At 32.3% G+C, this 18,031-nt stretch overlaps 3 protein-coding genes and 1 non-coding gene across 5 annotated transcripts; 3 read left to right on the top strand and 1 right to left on the bottom strand.

Annotated features, from left to right (window-relative positions):
• The first annotated feature begins 1,159 nt into the window (after positions 1 to 1,159).
• On the top strand, positions 1,160 to 5,057 carry LOC130800394 (uncharacterized). Its single transcript, XM_057663890.1, has 4 exons — positions 1,160 to 1,613; positions 3,197 to 3,426; positions 3,518 to 4,151; positions 4,731 to 5,057. Exons 2-4 carry the CDS (start codon positions 3,252 to 3,254, stop codon positions 4,918 to 4,920), a joined length of 999 nt encoding a protein of 332 aa, XP_057519873.1. The 5' UTR covers positions 1,160 to 1,613; positions 3,197 to 3,251; the 3' UTR covers positions 4,921 to 5,057.
• A 697-nt stretch (positions 5,058 to 5,754) lies between these two features.
• LOC130800393 (replication protein A 70 kDa DNA-binding subunit B) lies at positions 5,755 to 9,906 on the top strand. Its single transcript, XM_057663889.1, has 11 exons — positions 5,755 to 6,096; positions 6,599 to 6,745; positions 6,836 to 7,039; positions 7,533 to 7,710; positions 7,799 to 8,069; positions 8,144 to 8,246; positions 8,330 to 8,454; positions 8,535 to 8,755; positions 8,853 to 9,013; positions 9,283 to 9,403; positions 9,489 to 9,906. Exons 1-11 carry the CDS (start codon positions 5,966 to 5,968, stop codon positions 9,687 to 9,689), a joined length of 1,863 nt encoding a protein of 620 aa, XP_057519872.1. The 5' UTR covers positions 5,755 to 5,965; the 3' UTR covers positions 9,690 to 9,906.
• A 223-nt stretch (positions 9,907 to 10,129) lies between these two features.
• On the bottom strand, positions 10,130 to 10,200 carry TRNAG-GCC (transfer RNA glycine (anticodon GCC)). Its single transcript has one exon. It is a non-coding gene; the product is annotated as a tRNA-Gly (tRNA).
• Positions 10,201 to 14,504: 4,304 nt separating this feature from the next.
• Positions 14,505 to 17,553, top strand: LOC130800392 (protein POLYCHOME-like). Of its 2 annotated transcripts, XM_057663888.1 has the most exons (4): positions 14,505 to 14,618; positions 15,301 to 15,675; positions 16,406 to 16,786; positions 17,325 to 17,553. In XM_057663888.1, exons 2-3 carry the CDS (start codon positions 15,325 to 15,327, stop codon positions 16,769 to 16,771), a joined length of 717 nt encoding a protein of 238 aa, XP_057519871.1. In that variant the 5' UTR covers positions 14,505 to 14,618; positions 15,301 to 15,324; the 3' UTR covers positions 16,772 to 16,786; positions 17,325 to 17,553. The 2 variants fall into 2 exon arrangements, with proteins under 2 accessions (XP_057519871.1, XP_057519870.1); XM_057663887.1 differs by having other exon boundaries at positions 16,406 to 17,553.
• Positions 17,554 to 18,031: the final 478 nt, after the last annotated feature.

The following is an 18,031-nucleotide window of genomic DNA, read 5'->3' as shown; positions in this document are numbered from 1 at the left end:
AGCAATAAGCTAGCATGGGGGAGTTTGTTAAGTCTTTTATTTGCATGTTTTTTCCCCAAATATTTGGGTGTTTTTTATTAACTTTTAATGTATTTTTCTTATTTTCTCGGATTTTATGCCCTTTTGGGTAATATACGTGTTTAGCTTTTTTTTGTAAGTTTATGTCTATTTTCGAATAATGGGTATTGAGTAGGCCAAACAACCTCAAGCCACGTTGAGTCACCAAGTGTTAGCTAGAGAAAAGAATAGAAGATGAAGAAAATAGTAACTAGTTGGTTGTTCATATAGGACGAGTGTCCATGCCTGTGTAGCAGGGGCAAGGTTCATTCCTCTTTGAACATTAGTAGCACCCTAGCACGTGCAATTAGCATGGCTGCCAGTGCAACACGGGCACCCTAAGCTAGCATGTGCTAAACAAGCGAGCTTTTAAAATAGTTTTCAACAACTTAAGAATTGGTCAATGCCAAAGTCAAGGATCAACTCATGTGTAATATGAGCATGCTGCCCGCGTAGGAATGATCAAATTTTCAAATGCTTTTAGAATCAACGGTTATTTCGCCCGTGCATTATTTTTGAGCTTGTTTTTTTGCTCAAAAAACGTCATATTTATATACAAAGTATACTTTTACGACTTTGTGTTCCATTTCTACATGTAAATGTCATGGTTTTTCCGAAACCTAAGCGATATGGGGACATTTGAATTGGTGTTCAGTGTCGATTGTCTTGTACACCCATAAAGCACCATCTAATTGTACACTTCACTCCTTTCAACTCAGATTCACTGTAGAGGATTTGTTAGTGACACGGTACTTTTTAAGTAGTGATTCAACGGTTCATTACAAAAATGAATTTCTTTGTCACTAATTAAGACTCTTGAAATGTCAAACTTGTAAAATATGTCGGCCTCGAAAAAAATTGTTACAACCTTTAAAATCGTTCATGTGGCTTATGCTTCCACTCACTACGAAAATGTATGTAAAATCAAAAAAGTTAGAGAATGGTCCCATGAAATCGAAGCTCTAACTTCACACATTTCCAATCTTAATCTACTTACTAGTTGTACACAAAGTTCACAAATTTGTCTATGAGGCGTTCTCTTAGAGAGACACGTCTAATACATTTGTCACATAACCTAGTTATCTCATACAGATTACAAAATATGTAAACACGTACTTTATTTAAAGTCGTTTCACGAAAAAATGATCCCTAATAAGAATAGCTCCATAAAATTTTGCTCGCCCAAAAAATTGGGAAATGAAGCAAAAAAGACACATAGGCAAAGCAAGTTAGTTAATGCAAATCTTAGGCCATGAGTATTTTATTTTATTTTTTTTGCTTGATACTTGAGAGAGTTTTCAATTTCCTCATTTCTTCTGAATTTTGATACATTTCTGTGTCACCCCTTCCTATTTTTAGCTATTTATCTTCTCATCTCTCTCAATTTTTGTTTCATTACCCAGAAAATATTTTTGTTATTTTTCCCAATTACCAATTATTTTTTTTTCATTTTATATAACAAAAAACAATCCAAGACTATTCGATCACTATCCTTTTTTCAGATCTCAGTGGCTTGATCAACAGTCTCATCATCAATTTTCTATTTTTCCCTTCAGGTTAGCTTTGTTTTCTCCTTTTATCATTATTGAAATTGAATTTTTGTCATAGAAATAATAATTATTATTGAAATTGTTATTTTTATTGTTATTATCATTATCATTGCAATTATTTATATTTTATGAATCAAATGTCATGTAATCTGGCCTACATTTGTGCTTTTTTGATGTTTTTCATATACTACATTGCTTTTTTTTTGTTTTGTTGTATGTGGGTTTGTGCAATTGGTGATAATATTACATTGAGGACCTACCCATGTTCTTTTGGATTATCTTTTCCTATGATATATTTGGGTTTTGTATTAGGGTTATTGTTCTCATAATTTGCTTGTGAATCTTGTGGGTTTCATTATTGTGGGAGAATTTAGATTTTTCTAACCCATGGTCTCGAGTCATTTGATTAATAATGTTATAAATGTTATAAATATTAAATGGTGTAACGTAAAATACAAAAGAATGACAATTGATTTGGTTAAGCATATATGCACAAATGATTATTTGGCTCACCCTAAAATAGTGTCCACAATTCGCCATGAAGTAGTATGATATTTAATCAAATTGTCTGATTCATAGAGTTGGGAATGTTCAATGTTAAAATTGTACCCTTACAAACCCCTTTTGGTTTTATCATGGTGATAGTTAAAGTTATTCATGTAAAAGTAGTTTTAAGAAGTAATGAATGAGTTTTAGTACAATATTTTGGTATATTCGATTAGGGCCAAAGATTTATAGCTCTTTGGTTTTGAATTATAATGAATTATAGTAAAATAACTCATTAAATTATGTCTTACTTCTTATTTGTGTGAAGTTTTTAATTGTGTTTACTAAGAATAAATCGGAACAAGGTCTTTATTATCACTAACAAATGTATAACAAAAGTAATGTTGTGTACATTCGACCCCAAATCCCACCCTAGGCGGGAGCCACTTAATGGCATTGGGGCAATGAAATGTTGTGATCTTTGTAGAGGTGATAGTCAACAAAGTATTTAATGTATGAGTTTGAAGATTAGATGGGGTTTTAATTTAAACTCAATTCCCTAAGGAAAAGCTTATGAAACCTATAGGAAATTGCTCCATGATTTACTAGAACAATGATTATACAATTATAGAGATTAGAAGTGTGAAGCATTAAAGGAAATATAACCAATGTAAATTTACCGTATTATAATGAATTTCCCCCTTTTCGAATTTTTGAGATTAAGGTTTTGCCTCTGTTGTTGTACAATGAATTTCTTTGCAAGAAAAGGGATGATAATGAACTATAATAAAACGGTTGATTAAAAATCATGTGCACTTCTTATGTGAAGTTATAAATGGTGTTTGCTACCAAGGGCTAATCAGAAATAACATCTTCGTTATCACTAACAAGGGTAAGATTGTGTACATTCGACTCTAGAATTGAGTGTTGTAATGTTGTTTTATCATGTTCTCACATCCATAATGTCAAATGCTCATTTGTAAAATTCGATGTGTCATAATTTGGAATTGTGAAATTAGTAAGAAAAGAATTGAATTCAAAATTGAGATAAAACTTCGATTCTTCACTCCAAAATGCTTACGATCTTGTTTCATGTTTACTAGCTTATATGATGTGTTTCATGAGCATTGAAGAAAAACGAGCGTGTTAGTTCAAGTAATGGAACATCAAAATGAGAGCGAATTAGTTGGTGAAAGTGTTCAAGACAAAGATGAGAACTCTAATTCAGAAGATAGGCGTAGATCTTCGTCTATTTCATCAGTATCAGACATTGAATCAGCAATAACCGATTTTTCTTTAGACGATTCAACTCAACTCGATAGAAATGATCATGGTAAGTTCACAACTTCACTCGACGATCATGACATACTTGGAGGAAATTGTTTCATTGGATTGATGATTGATGGGTTGATTTGTCCTTTTAGGTAGCCTTGCAAGTGATCAAGATCAAGATGATGATAACGATGATGGACTCGAGATGCCATCAGGTGATGCAGCAGCATTAGAATTCCCAACAGTTCAGGTAATGGAGCGGCCTGCTGACGATTCTGGATATAGAATTCCATCGTATGTGTTTGCGAGCAACAAATCATCGAATCCCGAGTGGAGTTTAGCTTCGAATGAGTCGTTGTTTAGTATTCCAGCAGGGAATATGAGTTTTACTCGAGATCAGTTTAGTTGGTTGTTAAAATCTGGCGAATCAGGTCCTTGTTGGTCTAGTGACTTACCTAAATCAGGGGAACTCCCGCCTCCTTCGCCTAGAAATGCACCAAAAGCTGCTGATTTACGTCTAGACGAGACAATGCCACTTACAAAGCCCGAAGTGATCGAATCAGGACACGAAAGTATAGCTGCTCCTCCTTATCGATCTGAGAAAGATGTCGATTTTCATGGAACAAGTCCACCAATTAATGAAACTGCTGATTTCGATTCCGGGGTAAAAAAAGACGGTCTAATTGTCGACACGAAAGAAAAAACGTCATCAGTTTCAGGTTCAGAAGATTCACCTCTTTCGAAGTGTATATCACACCGTTCAGATCAGTCCTTTGCATTTCCGGTGTAAGTTGATGATCATGTAACGTGTTCTTCCTTTGTTTTTTGCCATCCATATAATCTGAACTATGAACTTAAGGTTGCATATGAATAATTTAGGCATAAGTAATGTATTGCAAGTATATGGCCCGACCCTTTACACGAGGGCCCGCTAATGCCCCGACCCATTATTGACTTGACCTACTAACGACCCGTTAAACACCTCTACTCCCACCTAAACGGGATTTTGGGGTCGGATGTATGCAATCTTATCCTTAGCGATCACAAAAAAGTTGTTTTTGGATTTTTGGCAGCAAATATTGCCCTTGAAGAACATATACCATGAGATTTTTCATGCTGGTGTGATTCAACTATGTAGGAGAATGTCTATATGCTTTTGTTGCAATATCAGTTCGTGTCGTCAAATTTATGCCGATTTCACTCCCTCTGCTACGATGTTTAACCTAATACTTCGTAATTTGTCTAAGGCGTTCTTGTTTTTCGTATGCTCAACTTAAATTTACACGACTCATAGTCGTTCATGTGTACATTCACGGATTCACCCTACATCATTTTCAGCATGGTTCTAACTTAGATTAATTGCAGACTAGCAGAAGTTGGACGAGATAAATCAGTAAACTCCGGGCGCAGCCATACACGAGCTGAGCATCGAAAGAACTCATTGGTACCCGAGACAGAGGCACCCAAGCCGTCACCCAAAGCGACTACTGAAGCGGCGCCTGCATCTAAATCATGGTTTTCTTGTTTTTCTTGTTGTTGTTGTTGTTGTTGTTAAGTTATGGTTGTAATGTATCAAAACAAGAAGTATCTACAAGAGTAATCCACTTTGTTATGCACTTTGTTATACAAGTATCCTAACCTTGTGTTATATATAGAATAATCCACTTCTAATTGTAGTGTTTTGTATTTTGTCGTGCTGACTTTATTTACTATTATTGTTTCATTTGATTTTATGATATTCTTCAACGATAATTCTTAATTTGTTTTTATTCTTTTGTCAAATGAATATCAGCAAAATATTTCAAATGATAGTAAATAAGAAGGAAACAAACAATAATACGTCTAATAAAACTTTTCGACCTATAATAAGAAGGAAACAAACAATAATATGTCTAATAAAACTTTTCAACCTGTAAATATAATCTCTATAACTAACACATTTTTGTATTACAACGTAATAAATATACTCAATTAAGCTTCAACAAAGACATATTTGATCAAAGCAATGTTATTCTTGATTTTTATGAGTCTGTTGCATAATAGAGTATAAATAGTCTCATATATTTATCATATGGTGAGATCATTTTTATTGAATTAATTTAATATACGCTTTTAGTTTTAAATTGATTATCTATAATATTAGTTTAATTACTGACGACCTTAAAAGTAATTATTTGTATAATTTTAAAATAATTATTTGTAACTTTAGAGGTTTCATTGGTAATAATAGACTAATAGTGAAAACAATGAAAAATGGACTAAAACGAATAGTAAAACCAAATCCCGCACCCGGGTAAAATGAAACTTGAAACTCAAAAAATAGGCGCCAAACGTGTTCAATAAACAAGCCTTTTTTAATTTAAAAATAAATTACCTCAAAACTCCATTGAGAATGGCGGTGATATGAACAATTCCTAAATTCAAAGTACTAAAAAACCAATGAAAATGGCGCCACAATTTCTAAATACTTAAGCAACGCTTTGTTTTCTCTCATTCTTCCCTCAAACATTTCCCACTTCTCACTATTCAACTCATCCTTCTTTCCCCAATCACTCAAATTTTTCTTGATTTTTCTCAGAGATAGCACAGAAATTACAATAATGGAGGTGAGGACAGTGACGCCAGATGCAATATCAAAGATAATTGCAAACCCTTCTCCAGATTTTTCTGTTGAGCGTCCTGATCTTGTTGTTCAAGTTCTTGATTTGAAGTCTGTTGGCAACCGATTTATGTCAGTTTCTTACTCTTTATCCTTTTCCATTTCCTGTTTTATGCTATTAGATCTATTCTTTTTGATTTGGGGCTATTCATATTTCTATCACCCGTCAATTAGGTTGAAGTTTTGTTATTTCACACATAATTTCAGATTTGCTTTATTGATGAGATTAACTCTCTTTTTATTGTTTAGATTTGACTTCTAAGATGGTTATTCTTTGTAAAACAATAGTAATGAATGTTCGTTTTGGTGGATATGGATTTGATGCCTCTTAATTATAAATTTAGGGTTTTGGGTTTTTTAAACACTTGTTGAGAAATGTTTAAGACTACAGAGAATTTATAGAATTAAGACTACGGAGGATTTAACAAGGTATAAAAGTCCTTTTAAAAGCTAATATATTCACAATATTGTGTTAGGGTTTTAATTTTTAATTGAAGAATGTCTCTTATTGTCAACATTAGTACTATAGTTCATCTGGTAATTAATCAAGTTGTTTTGCATGATATTACTTTAGGCTGACTGCCTCCGATGGGAAGCAAAAGATTAAAGGAATTCTGCAGTCAAGCTTTTCAGACATGGTTTCTTCCGGGTCAATTCAGAATTTGGGTCTTATTCGAATTCTTGAATACACACTCAATGACATTCCAAACAAACCAGAAAAGTAAGCCCTAATCTTACTTCACTTGAAAAAACTCTTGATTTATTGTCTTGATGCTTTCACTGATTGTTGATTCAAAAATGTTGTAACTAGGTATTTGCTCATAACTAAGTGTGAGGCTGTGTCGCCTGCCCTTGAGGCAGAGGTGAAATCTGAGGATTCTGGTGTTGTTTTAAAGCCACACCAAGATGTTGTGAAAGCTGAATCCAATAGTGAAGTTTCTGGTTTAGTGCTTAAACCCAAGCAGGAAATTGTTGCGAAATCAGCTGCACAGATCATTCATGAGCAAAGAGGAAAGTAAGTAGTTCCTTGACATCTTATTGTAAATGGGTAAATCAATATTCATAAGTTTTGGTCTTTTATAGCAATTTTTTAATTACTTGATTTGGAATTATGTATTAGTTAAGTGTGCTTGTCTTTAATTATTGGATTTGGAATTATGTAGTGTTTAAGTATGTTTGTTTCTTATCAAAGCCTTGCCGTGTTATGACTATAATACTTTGGTTTCGGATTATAATAGACTAAATCAAGAATTTTCATTGAATGTAAAGTTGCAGATGACCGTAATCAACCCAAGGTTTAATCGAAAATAAATTCTTTATTATCTTAAACAAGGGTAAGATTGTCTACATTCAACCCTAAATCTTGCTTAGGTGGAAGCCATTAATGGTATTGGTGCAAAGAAATAAATGTTATGACAAAGAATTCACATTAGACCGAGCTAAGTTGAAAGTGAGTATTTGGGCTGGCAATTGACTGGTGTTTTATCGCACTTATTATTGTGTTGCAGTGAGGCACCAGCTGCAAGAATGGCAATGACCAGGAGAGTTCTCCCTTTAGCTTCTTTAAACCCTTACCAAGGGAATTGGACCATTAAGGTTCGAGTTACCAGCAAGGGGAACTTAAGAAGCTTTAGGAATGCAAGAGGAGAGGGAAATGTCTTCAATGTTGAGTTAACCGATGAAGATGTAAGCATAAGCTACAATGAGTTGATTTTTTTTGTGTGCTTGATATTGAATAGTCATTCATGTATTCTTTCTATTTTTATGGATGTAGGGTACTCAAATACAAGCAACAATGTTCAATGAAGCTGCTAGGATGTTCTTTGACAAGTTTCAAGTCGGGAAAGTTTTCTACATTTCAAAGGGATTTCTGAAAGTGGCAAATAAACAGTATAAGACTGTACAAAATGACTATGAAATGACCCTCAATGAGAATTCTGTAGTTGAGGAAGCTAGTGATGAAGGGGTATTTATCCCTGAAACAAAGTTCAATTTTGTCCCAATTGATCAGTTGGGCTTATATGTGAATGGAAAGGAATTTGTAGGTAGGAAAACACAAACTTAACTAAAATATAGTTGTATCAAAATCAGATTGTTCATTAACACGTGCTCGTTGCAGATGTCATTGGAGTCGTTAAAAATGTGTCTGAGACAATGAGTATCAGGAGGAAAATCAATAATGAGATGATTCCAAGGCGCAATATCACTATTGCTGATGAATCGTAAGTGCACTATCAATTTACCCTTCTTTTTTATGAAATTCTTGTTTGTTGGTATTCTAAGATTATACTTCATCTAATTGTAGGAAGAAAACTGTGGTAGTTTCTTTATGGAATGAGCATGCTACAACACTTGGCCAAGAATTGTTGGATATGGCTGATAAATCCCCTGTTATTGCCATTAAAACTGTCAAAGTTGGAGACTTCCAGGGTATGAGTCAATTTATTAAGTGAAAAAATGGATAAAAAGATTATCAATCTGATATTTGTTTTTATTATCTTTGATTGAAGGTGTGTCACTGTCAGCAATAAGCAAATCCATTGCTAAAATCAATCCTGATATACCCGAATCAAAAAAGTTGAAGTCGTGGTATGAATCAGAAGGTAAAGAAGCCTCGATGGCTTCAGTGGGTGCTGGTATGACCCCTTCTAATAGCGGAGGGCGATCAATGTATACCGATAGAGTCTCCATTTCACATATCACAAGCAGCCCATCTCTTGGTGAAGATAAGGTAGTCCAATTACTCACCGACTAGAAGCTAATTACTAGAATTTGTTATTGATAATAGCGAAAATTGTGGATCTCATTTGTTTTGCTTTGTTGGGCAGCCTGTGTTTTTCAACATAAAAGCTTGTATAAGCTTGATTAAGGCTGATCAGGCTTTGTGGTATCGTGCCTGTAAGACGTGCAACAAGAAGGTGACTGAAGCTATTGGATCTGGGTACTGGTGTGAAGGGTGCCAGAAGAATGAAGCAGAATGCAACTTAAGGTTAGAGCTTATGATAGTCAGTTTTACTATGAACATATGTTTTGTTTTTCAATTCATCTGTGTATATTTCTTGACACGAGAGATTTTTTAGCCGTACTCTCCTTTATGGGTATGAGTTGACGCCTTCTTTTCCTCTTCAGACCCTGATCATAATCCTATGAGCTGGATACATTGGATATGAGAATATGCATTGCTGTTGCGTAAAATGATAATTGAGCTTATTCAACCTTGTTCAATCTTGACGATCCTAACTTTTTTTGGAAATGCAGATACGTGTTGAACGCAAAAATATCAGATGCAAGTGGTGAAGCATGGGTTTCAACCTTCAATGAACAAGCAGAGAAACTTATCGGCTGCTCTGCTGATGAGCTTGACAAATTAAAATCACAGGTGAATTAGCTTACTGCAATCCTAAAATTTGATTACCTTAACAGATGTTCCATCGTTTTCTGATTTTGACTCGTTCTATGTTCAGGACGGAGAAGAAAATCTATACCAAATGAAACTAAAGGAAGCTGCATGGGTACCTCATATCTTCAGAGTAAGCGTTTCTCAACAAGAGTACATGAACGAGAAAAGACAAAGGATAACTGTTAGGGCTGTTGCACAGCTTGATTGTGCAGCTGAAACAAGTTATCTGCTGGCTGAGATTGCAAAAATGAAAGTCTCTCAGTAATTAACTTATGTGAACATTAGAAGTAACCAGTAGGCAGTAGATTATGTTAAGAGTTCATTTGCTGGGGGTAGGATTTGATCTTTTTGTGAATCTGATACAATTATCCAATCAAACTGAAGTATTTGCGTTTATTGTAATACTCATATATTAGTATGCATTACAAAATTCAGCAACTTATGCTGATCTTGCAATTATAGGTCATAATTAATCTTTTATTCTTTCTGTTTTATTGAGTTTGCTATTAATAATGACATTTTACTTTATAACATGTTATTTTTAGTAGCAAACTCAAAAGGATAGAGAATTAGTAATTCAAAGTAATATTAACTAATATGGGTTTGTATTTTTGTAATTAATATACTTGTTAGCTAGTATCTCTGGCTTTGTTTAAAGGATATAAAATAATATTGAAAATAATTAACAAGCTTAAAGCATAAAAATGCACCAGCCGGGAATCGAACCCGGGTCTGTACCGTGGCAGGGTACTATTCTACCACTAGACCACTGGTGCTATTTGTTATGCTTAAAATATTTATTTAACTTTGTTTTGTTTACTACAAGAATGATTAAATAGTTTTGTTTACCACTAGACCACTCGTTATAATTTTGTTTGATTCAACTTAATACAAGAATGATTAATATTAGCGTTTCATTACATTTAATCACTAGCTTGAATTCCGTGCCAAGCACGGATAATTTAAAAATAATTAAATAATTTCTTAAATATAAACAAAATTAGTTTACATGTATTAATTTTTTATTTGTTAACTATAATAAATATAGAGAAAATAATATTTGACGTGTAAGAGAAATTAAACGTATCACTTTACATTTTCTTATGCATATAATATCGAGTATTATAGTAATCACAATTTAATCTTTGAATATCTACTTCTATGTGTAATTTTGTATATATAATATAAATGAAACTTATGTATGACGATTGAGAATTCTAACACCTTTCGAAGATATAAATTATTTAATATGACAATATACATACCGTGACAACATTCAACATTTCTTTTTTATATGAAAACACTTTTTTTTTTTAATTTGAATCACTTATCATACAACGTAATAAAAGAGTTAAAAAATAACAAATGACAAACTCTTAAAACTTTGTCAAATGAAACTAATTTCATAGGTTAGAATTGAATACTTGGCACTTTATGTTTTCTTAATTAACATGATATTTTTCCTTATTTTATTAGCTACTATTTTTCAAAATATGCAAGTCAAGCTTTAATATTCTTCCATTATTTAGTTACCTAATTAGCTGATATTTTTCGTTTTATATTCTTATATCATCTTTATAATATTGATTTAAATTATTTAATTGATTAATATTATTTTATTGTATATGTAATTTATGCTATTACTTAAATTAAATGATGGAATTGACTATTATAGCTTGATCATTTAGGTGGAAAAATTTTCAACCAGACACGTATAAATTAGATACTCTTTTGGTTTTTCTTTTAGTGTATTAGTATAGGTGAAAAAAGTAAATGAAATTAAGTGTATCTGTGTGATTTTTTAATTTTTCCCATTTTCCTTTTGAGTAGTTATACTTATTTTTTTAAGTTCACTAATCCATACAGTCATGTTATTGATACAAATTTAAAAATCAGAATATCCAAATTTTTTTCATAAAAATCAAATTTTCCTTTTTGCTCCTATAGATCGGACAAAGAGAGTATATGTCAATAAGGAAATGAGACAAGTAAAAAGAATTGGAGGGAGTATAACTAATTAAAATACATAAAAACTGTTAATTAAAAAGGCAAAGGCAAAAACAAGAACACCTTCTGGTAAGCAAAAGAGTTTAATGGTTCGACTTGGCCTGATTTTTTGTTAATTGAGTTAGATTAAGGTTAAAATTTTATACCTAAAAGCAAACATGTTTAACCCTTTTAAATATACGAGTTAATTTCGAGTTAAATCAATAAGTATAACCTAAATTTAATTAATTAAGAATTTTTCAATTTTTCATAGTAAATAATAATTAAACAACAAATTAAAGCATAAAAACTAAGATCTAATCAATCTTAAAATCCTACAATGAAATTAAAAACACTAAACAGATTAAGTGGGTTGAAATCAGTTTGAGCTGTTCTATTACAAATCATATCAGGATTGTGATTATAAACCCAAGTAATTTAACGAGTTCTGTATAGGTCAAAAAATTTCCAATTTATTTATATGTATGACCTAGACTCAAACTCCACTACTTGATACACCTACTACTATTGTATGAGTTGTAATCATGTAAACAAAACTTATTTCGTGATATTTTATATTATGATGATTCGATCTAATTGGGATGGGTCCATAAGATTACCGTTAGATATTTGCCATATTTTTAAAATTCTTGTCCACGTATTTTAAATTTTGTATCTTACTTTCTTATCAATCTAATCAAATTTTGTCCATCTTGTAAAAAATAAACCCGATTCTTAGTGGTCGCCACCTTTTTTATTTTATCGCCACTCCTTTTGAATGAAATTACGAATTTGCCTCTATAATTTAAAAAATTACAACTTTGCCATTGGACTTAAAATTTCCTATTTTTGTACCAATAATAATAATAATAATAATAATAACATTTAAAAATATAAATTAAATATGATAATTAAAACAAAAATAATAATTTAATAATAATAATAATAACAACCACAATAATAATAATAATAATAATAATAATAACAAAAATAATAATAATTATAATAACAATAATAATAATAATAACAATAATAATATAAAAATAAATAAAAAAATACCAGTCGCACAAAACGTGCGACTGTACCCACAGCAAGGAGTACTTATTATTCTCGCTATAGTTAGCACCCTAAATTCATTTATTATGGTTTCGTTTACTTTATTCTTTTTAGTAAGGAATCCGACCATTTTTATTTAATCTCATTCACAAATACTACAATATTTTTTTCAATCATATAATTATTTATTTCTTGTTTCAGCTTATCATTTGTATTATTCACATAATATGCTTATTAGCAAGTTCTAATCTATTCTTTGCATGAGATAAAAAGATTATAATAAAAGTATAAATTTCTAGAGAATTGTGAGTTAGATACTCTTTAGTTCATTTGTTTTCATTGATTCAACATAATTTTACTGATTGAAATTAATTTTTATTAATTCAAAATTGATAATACCGAATGTAATTGAATTTTATAATTTTAAATTAATTTTCATTGATTAAAACTAATTTAAGTTACTAGTTAAAATTAATTTAAACTGAATAAGTCTGCTATTCACTAATATAAACTTGTTTTAATTATTAGTTCAAACTGTTTTTTTATTGTTTAAAATGATTCGTTGATTAATTTTTTTTACTCATTTAATTAATTTTTACATATTAGAATTGATTTTTATTGATTAAAATGGATTTTTTTAAGGTGAGCTAAACAAGGCTTTTTAATAATAAACCCGTATTTGAGAGTTTTTCTTTTACCCTTTGATAGAGGTTTAATTTTCATCCCCAATATTAAGAATTGATTTTTCTTCTTTCCTTATTTATAATGATTATATTCTTACTTTACCCCTATATTATTATTATTATTTAATAATTTCAAACAATGAGAATAGATAATGCCCAAAATACAATCATCTTCCACATAGACTACTACAATTCCTTCAAAATACATAATGTACAAATTATCGTCTTTATAAGCTAACTTACCCTAACACTAACCTAAGTAAAACATTGAAACAATCAAACCAAAATGATAGCAGCACATCTCCAAACACATTGCAGATTAGTTATATGCATCATGATCCGCTTAGTTGCTATCCTTCTAATATGTTGATGAGCCAAGTTCATTTTCTACTAAAGTGTTCAACTTTTTTTCGTAAATTAGTTCTTTCATTCATCAGTTTTAGGGTGACATTTTTTTTTTCAAGCGATTATGGAATTGTCTATCCACCAAAAAAACTTATAGCTTAGTGTTGTTTCACAATCATAGCCAGAACATGCCACAAATCATTTTCTTGGGTTGTCATTAATTCAACTTCTATGCATAGACATATACATTTTAAGTCCTAGCCACAATAGCACTCCTTTCAAATTTCAATTATTAGAAAATTTTGACATCTATAATTATGAATAACAATTCAATTGAGAAAGAAAATAATTTGCTACCCTATAAATTAGAAAAGCAAACTAGCAAAAAATTGGAAAAAAGAAGTATGAAGAAAAATCTTGCCTTTAACAATGCTACATAATGCTAGTTGAAGAAGATCAAGGCGATTGAAGAAAAACACATTAAGATGGAGACTTTTAAAAAAATTAGAGGGTGAGTTAGCTAGGGTTAGGCCGGATATGTTAAATTAGTTAATCAAAGAACAAGTAAAGTCATAGGTAAAATATCTAATTCAGCAGATCACTAAAAAGTCCGATAACGAAAATTTAAATACTTGGCTACAACTACAATGATTGCACTTTTTAATTTTAAGTCGGTATAACTCATAAAATATAAACTTTACAACTATAATTAATAAATGAATTTAATTTCGTGACTATAATTTATAAAGGATTCTAATATTTGATTTGCCTAAATTATATAATATCACAACATAAAATTCATTCTCTTGATTATAATTAAAAATAAGATAAATAAAACATTAATTAGAGCAAATAACATGCATTACACTAGTCTTGGTCAATTTAACGAGGGCAAAAATGTAATTCCACTGCGATTCGAATTGGCTAAACAGTTGACTTCCCGCTTCTTGTACGAAAAAAAAAAACAATTTTAAACAAATAAAAAAAAAAGAAGCAGTGATACTACAAATTCTTAACTCCATATAAACCCTGCTGTTCAATGGAAATTCGCCATTTTCTCTTTCTATACATTTCTCTCTCTTTCTTCCTCAATCTTTAGAGGTTTTTTTTTTCTCAAGATTAGGGTATGTCTCCTCCTTTCTTTATCTCAGCGCTTTCTGTTTATGATTTATTTAAACTATTTTATGTTTGAGAAATTGCATCTCAATTTATTTAGTTGATTTTATAGCGTTTTATTTAGGAATTGTAACTGTGTTTCTTTTGTTTTTGCTTCTTTAACCAGAAATCATTATCTAGAGTACATTCGTTTTCGTTTTCTGAGCTTTTTGCTTCTTAGAAATTTCACTTTCAATTTGGGTTTGTGTATTTCTTTACGTTTTGTTATATCATTTGGGTTGATGTTAATATGCTATTTAATTTGTTAACACTAGTGCATTTCTACAGAAATCATGATTGTTTCCTCTAGATTATCAGCTTAAAACTTTTGGTTGAATTAGTTCATTGACATGGTATCAGAACCCAGCGTGACAATTCATTTAAAGTGTAATATTCAACACATGTACGTATCCACACTTCTAACCCAATGAAGTTTCGTGTGAGGTGGTGTGTTAAAGTATACAACATATCCCAGGCCTTAGCATTAGCTTAAGCTTTTGATTGAATTGATTTTCTTTTAACAAAGATAGGTATAAGTTATTTCAGGATTTTATGAGCTTTTCTCATTTAGGTTTCTATCATATTTATATGAAGTAATTTAATTAAGCATAAAAGAAATGCTGATTTACGGTTGGATGGAAAATTATATAGGGATTAATTGAAGGTTAAGAAAAGATGTCAAATCTATCCAGAGATAGGCTAGCGAGACCAGTTGATATCTCTACACTCTACAATGGGGCTGCCCGGAGGGTTGACCTAATTGTAGAAATTCCTGGGCTGCGGTGGGCTGGGTTATCAGGAACTGGGCCTCGAAACCGTAGTGATTCGAATAGATTATCAGTTGGAGTACAAGGAGGTCGATGGCGAGGACGAGGATGGCAATACCAGCGGCCATTGGTGGTTGATCAGGAGAACAGAACTCCTACGACAATGGTGAGGCGCAATGGTGGTGACCGTGGACGGCGGAGTTTGTTACCGGCTTGGTACCCAAGAACACCTCTCAGGGACATCACTGCTATAGTGAGGGTAATAATGATTCTTACCAAGAATATTCATAATCTTATAATAATTTATCATGGTTTTGTTAGATGCTTGTTTATAGTGTTGTTTATATGGGTTTTGATTGTATTCAAAGATTATAATTTATTTCTTGGTCCAATATACTATGATTACCGGGACTTTGAATGGTGTATAATTGTGGGTTTAGGCTTTTGTTGCACACAAGTGTGATTTTTACCTTTCGGACACTTGAAGAAGCACGGTGATGTTTGCTATTTAGTGTCATTCGGAAGCAACTTTTTTGTTATCACTAACAAGGGTAAAGTTATTCATTCTGATCTATGTTACTTGGACTCGGGTACTAATGTTGTATGTTGGTATGTGTCCAAGGGTTAGATACGTCTAACTATTCAATTTTTCGCCTAAAATAAAGTGTCTAAGAGCCATGCTAATGTCTGAAAATCAAGATTCTGACATGGGTGTGTGAAGCAAAATGAAATGTACGAGTAACATAGTATCCAATCAACAAACTTCAAACCTAGATGAGAGTCGATAAATGACATACGGGTAATGAACTGTTGTTGTTGGACATTTGAAGTAGCATGGCTAAATTCTCAAGTAGAATCAAGTTTCATTGAAGTAAATTTATGACAAGTCCAGTAACCATTTTCAATCATTCCTGGTGCTCATACATCTATACCTGTTTCATGGAACATTAGGAATGAACTAACAGCCTATTATGCTCTGATATACCCAGGCCATTGAAACAAGGAGGGCTGAACGGGATCAAATAACACAAGAAGCTGCACAACAAAACACCAATGCAGAAGCAGAGGCTGCATCAGATTCCGAGCTTGATCAACAAATCGGCTCCCAAACTCCACTACCAACTATTTCTCGAAACCCAAAGCCTTCCACCGCCTCTCAATCATGGAAGACACCCAAAATTGCTGATAAAAACGAGTACAACCCCGATTTCATGACTCCTCAGAAAATCCTCCTCAATTCAATAGAAAAGGTGAGGGAAGCATGGCTGGTTGATCAGAAGAAGCTAGCCAGAACACCTGCTGCCAAAAGGGCAGAACGAGAGCAGAAGGTGCGAGTCTTGATGTCCATGAGATGATCATCAAAAAAATGGGTATGTGAAATTCATACATTTTTGAGATCAGAGTGAAGGAAAAGAGCAGAAAAGAAGAGAATGGCCCCTAGGATATCATCTTCTGATGATTCCATATCCTACTAATACATCATCATCTGATGATGACATACATATACTAGTATAGTCATAGACAATATTTCCTTTTGGCTATGTTTGTTTTTAGCTAATGCTTGTTAGCCTCGCAGCTCACATTTTAGTGCGATCTTCAATTCTATAGAAGATTGCAGTACAAGTAATACAGCTTCGTACATAGTAGTTATATCAGCTGTTAGGCTATAGCGCGACACTGTCATTGACTCATTGTAGTGTTAGCTGACCGGCCAGTTTTGCATCTTCGGCTGCAAATATCTAGCATTAGAACTATTTGTGCAGCTTACGAATTGACTCCTCGTATATGCTGTCAGACCTGTTTTTGATTGTATAAGATACAATGTAGAATAATTCTTACTGTCAGTCAAGAACTAATTGATGTTAATCTGTCAGTTTTTGATTCTGTTTTTTTCTATATTTATCTCAGAGATGTTGATTCTTGCGGGAAATCTTCCTACCACAATGAGCTTTAATGCTTTATACTACTCTTGTAGGGTGTGGCCATTAACTAGAGGAACCAATCCATATTGTACATCATCAACACCTTTTGAATATAGTGTATATATTGAATTTCGTACATAGCATGTTTCATCTTTTTGGGTATATAACAATTGTAAAGTGTATCACCGAACATTTTATTACCCTAATGATGTTACTTGGCGAGTTTGAAAGGTTAGTGTATTGTATTCAATCTAACCCTTGCAAACTAAAGAAATTGTATTCATATTACCTCAGTTGCGGATTTAAAAAGAAAGAAATTGTTTTTAACTTACCTTAGTAGCGGATTCAGAAAGAAAGAAATTATATTCAACTTACCTCAGTAGCAGATTTAGAAAAAAAACAAGTGATGTCAATTTAAGTACCGTCTGTATGTGCTGGAATATGACCCTTAGTCTCAAGATCCTGAAAGAAAAGAAACCTCAATCACCACCAAGAACGTAACAACTGGTTCCAACTCCCTGGGAAAGACAATTTAGTTTCGTGGAGGACCAAACTTACTCCTCAGCTAAGATTCTGAACTCACAGAAGCAATAGGGTCATATTAAAAGGACCCTGACAGGGAATGAAGAGCTTAAATACCTGCAGGGTGGTTGATCCTACAGAATGGTGGCAACGGAAACGATAACGTTTCAG

This window comes from Amaranthus tricolor, chromosome 14, assembly GCF_026212465.1.
Source record: "Amaranthus tricolor cultivar Red isolate AtriRed21 chromosome 14, ASM2621246v1, whole genome shotgun sequence".
In the NCBI taxonomy this organism is placed as follows: domain Eukaryota; kingdom Viridiplantae; phylum Streptophyta; class Magnoliopsida; order Caryophyllales; family Amaranthaceae; genus Amaranthus; species Amaranthus tricolor.
Note: the sequence above shows the minus strand (reverse complement) of the source record. Positions and strands in the feature narration are given on the sequence as shown.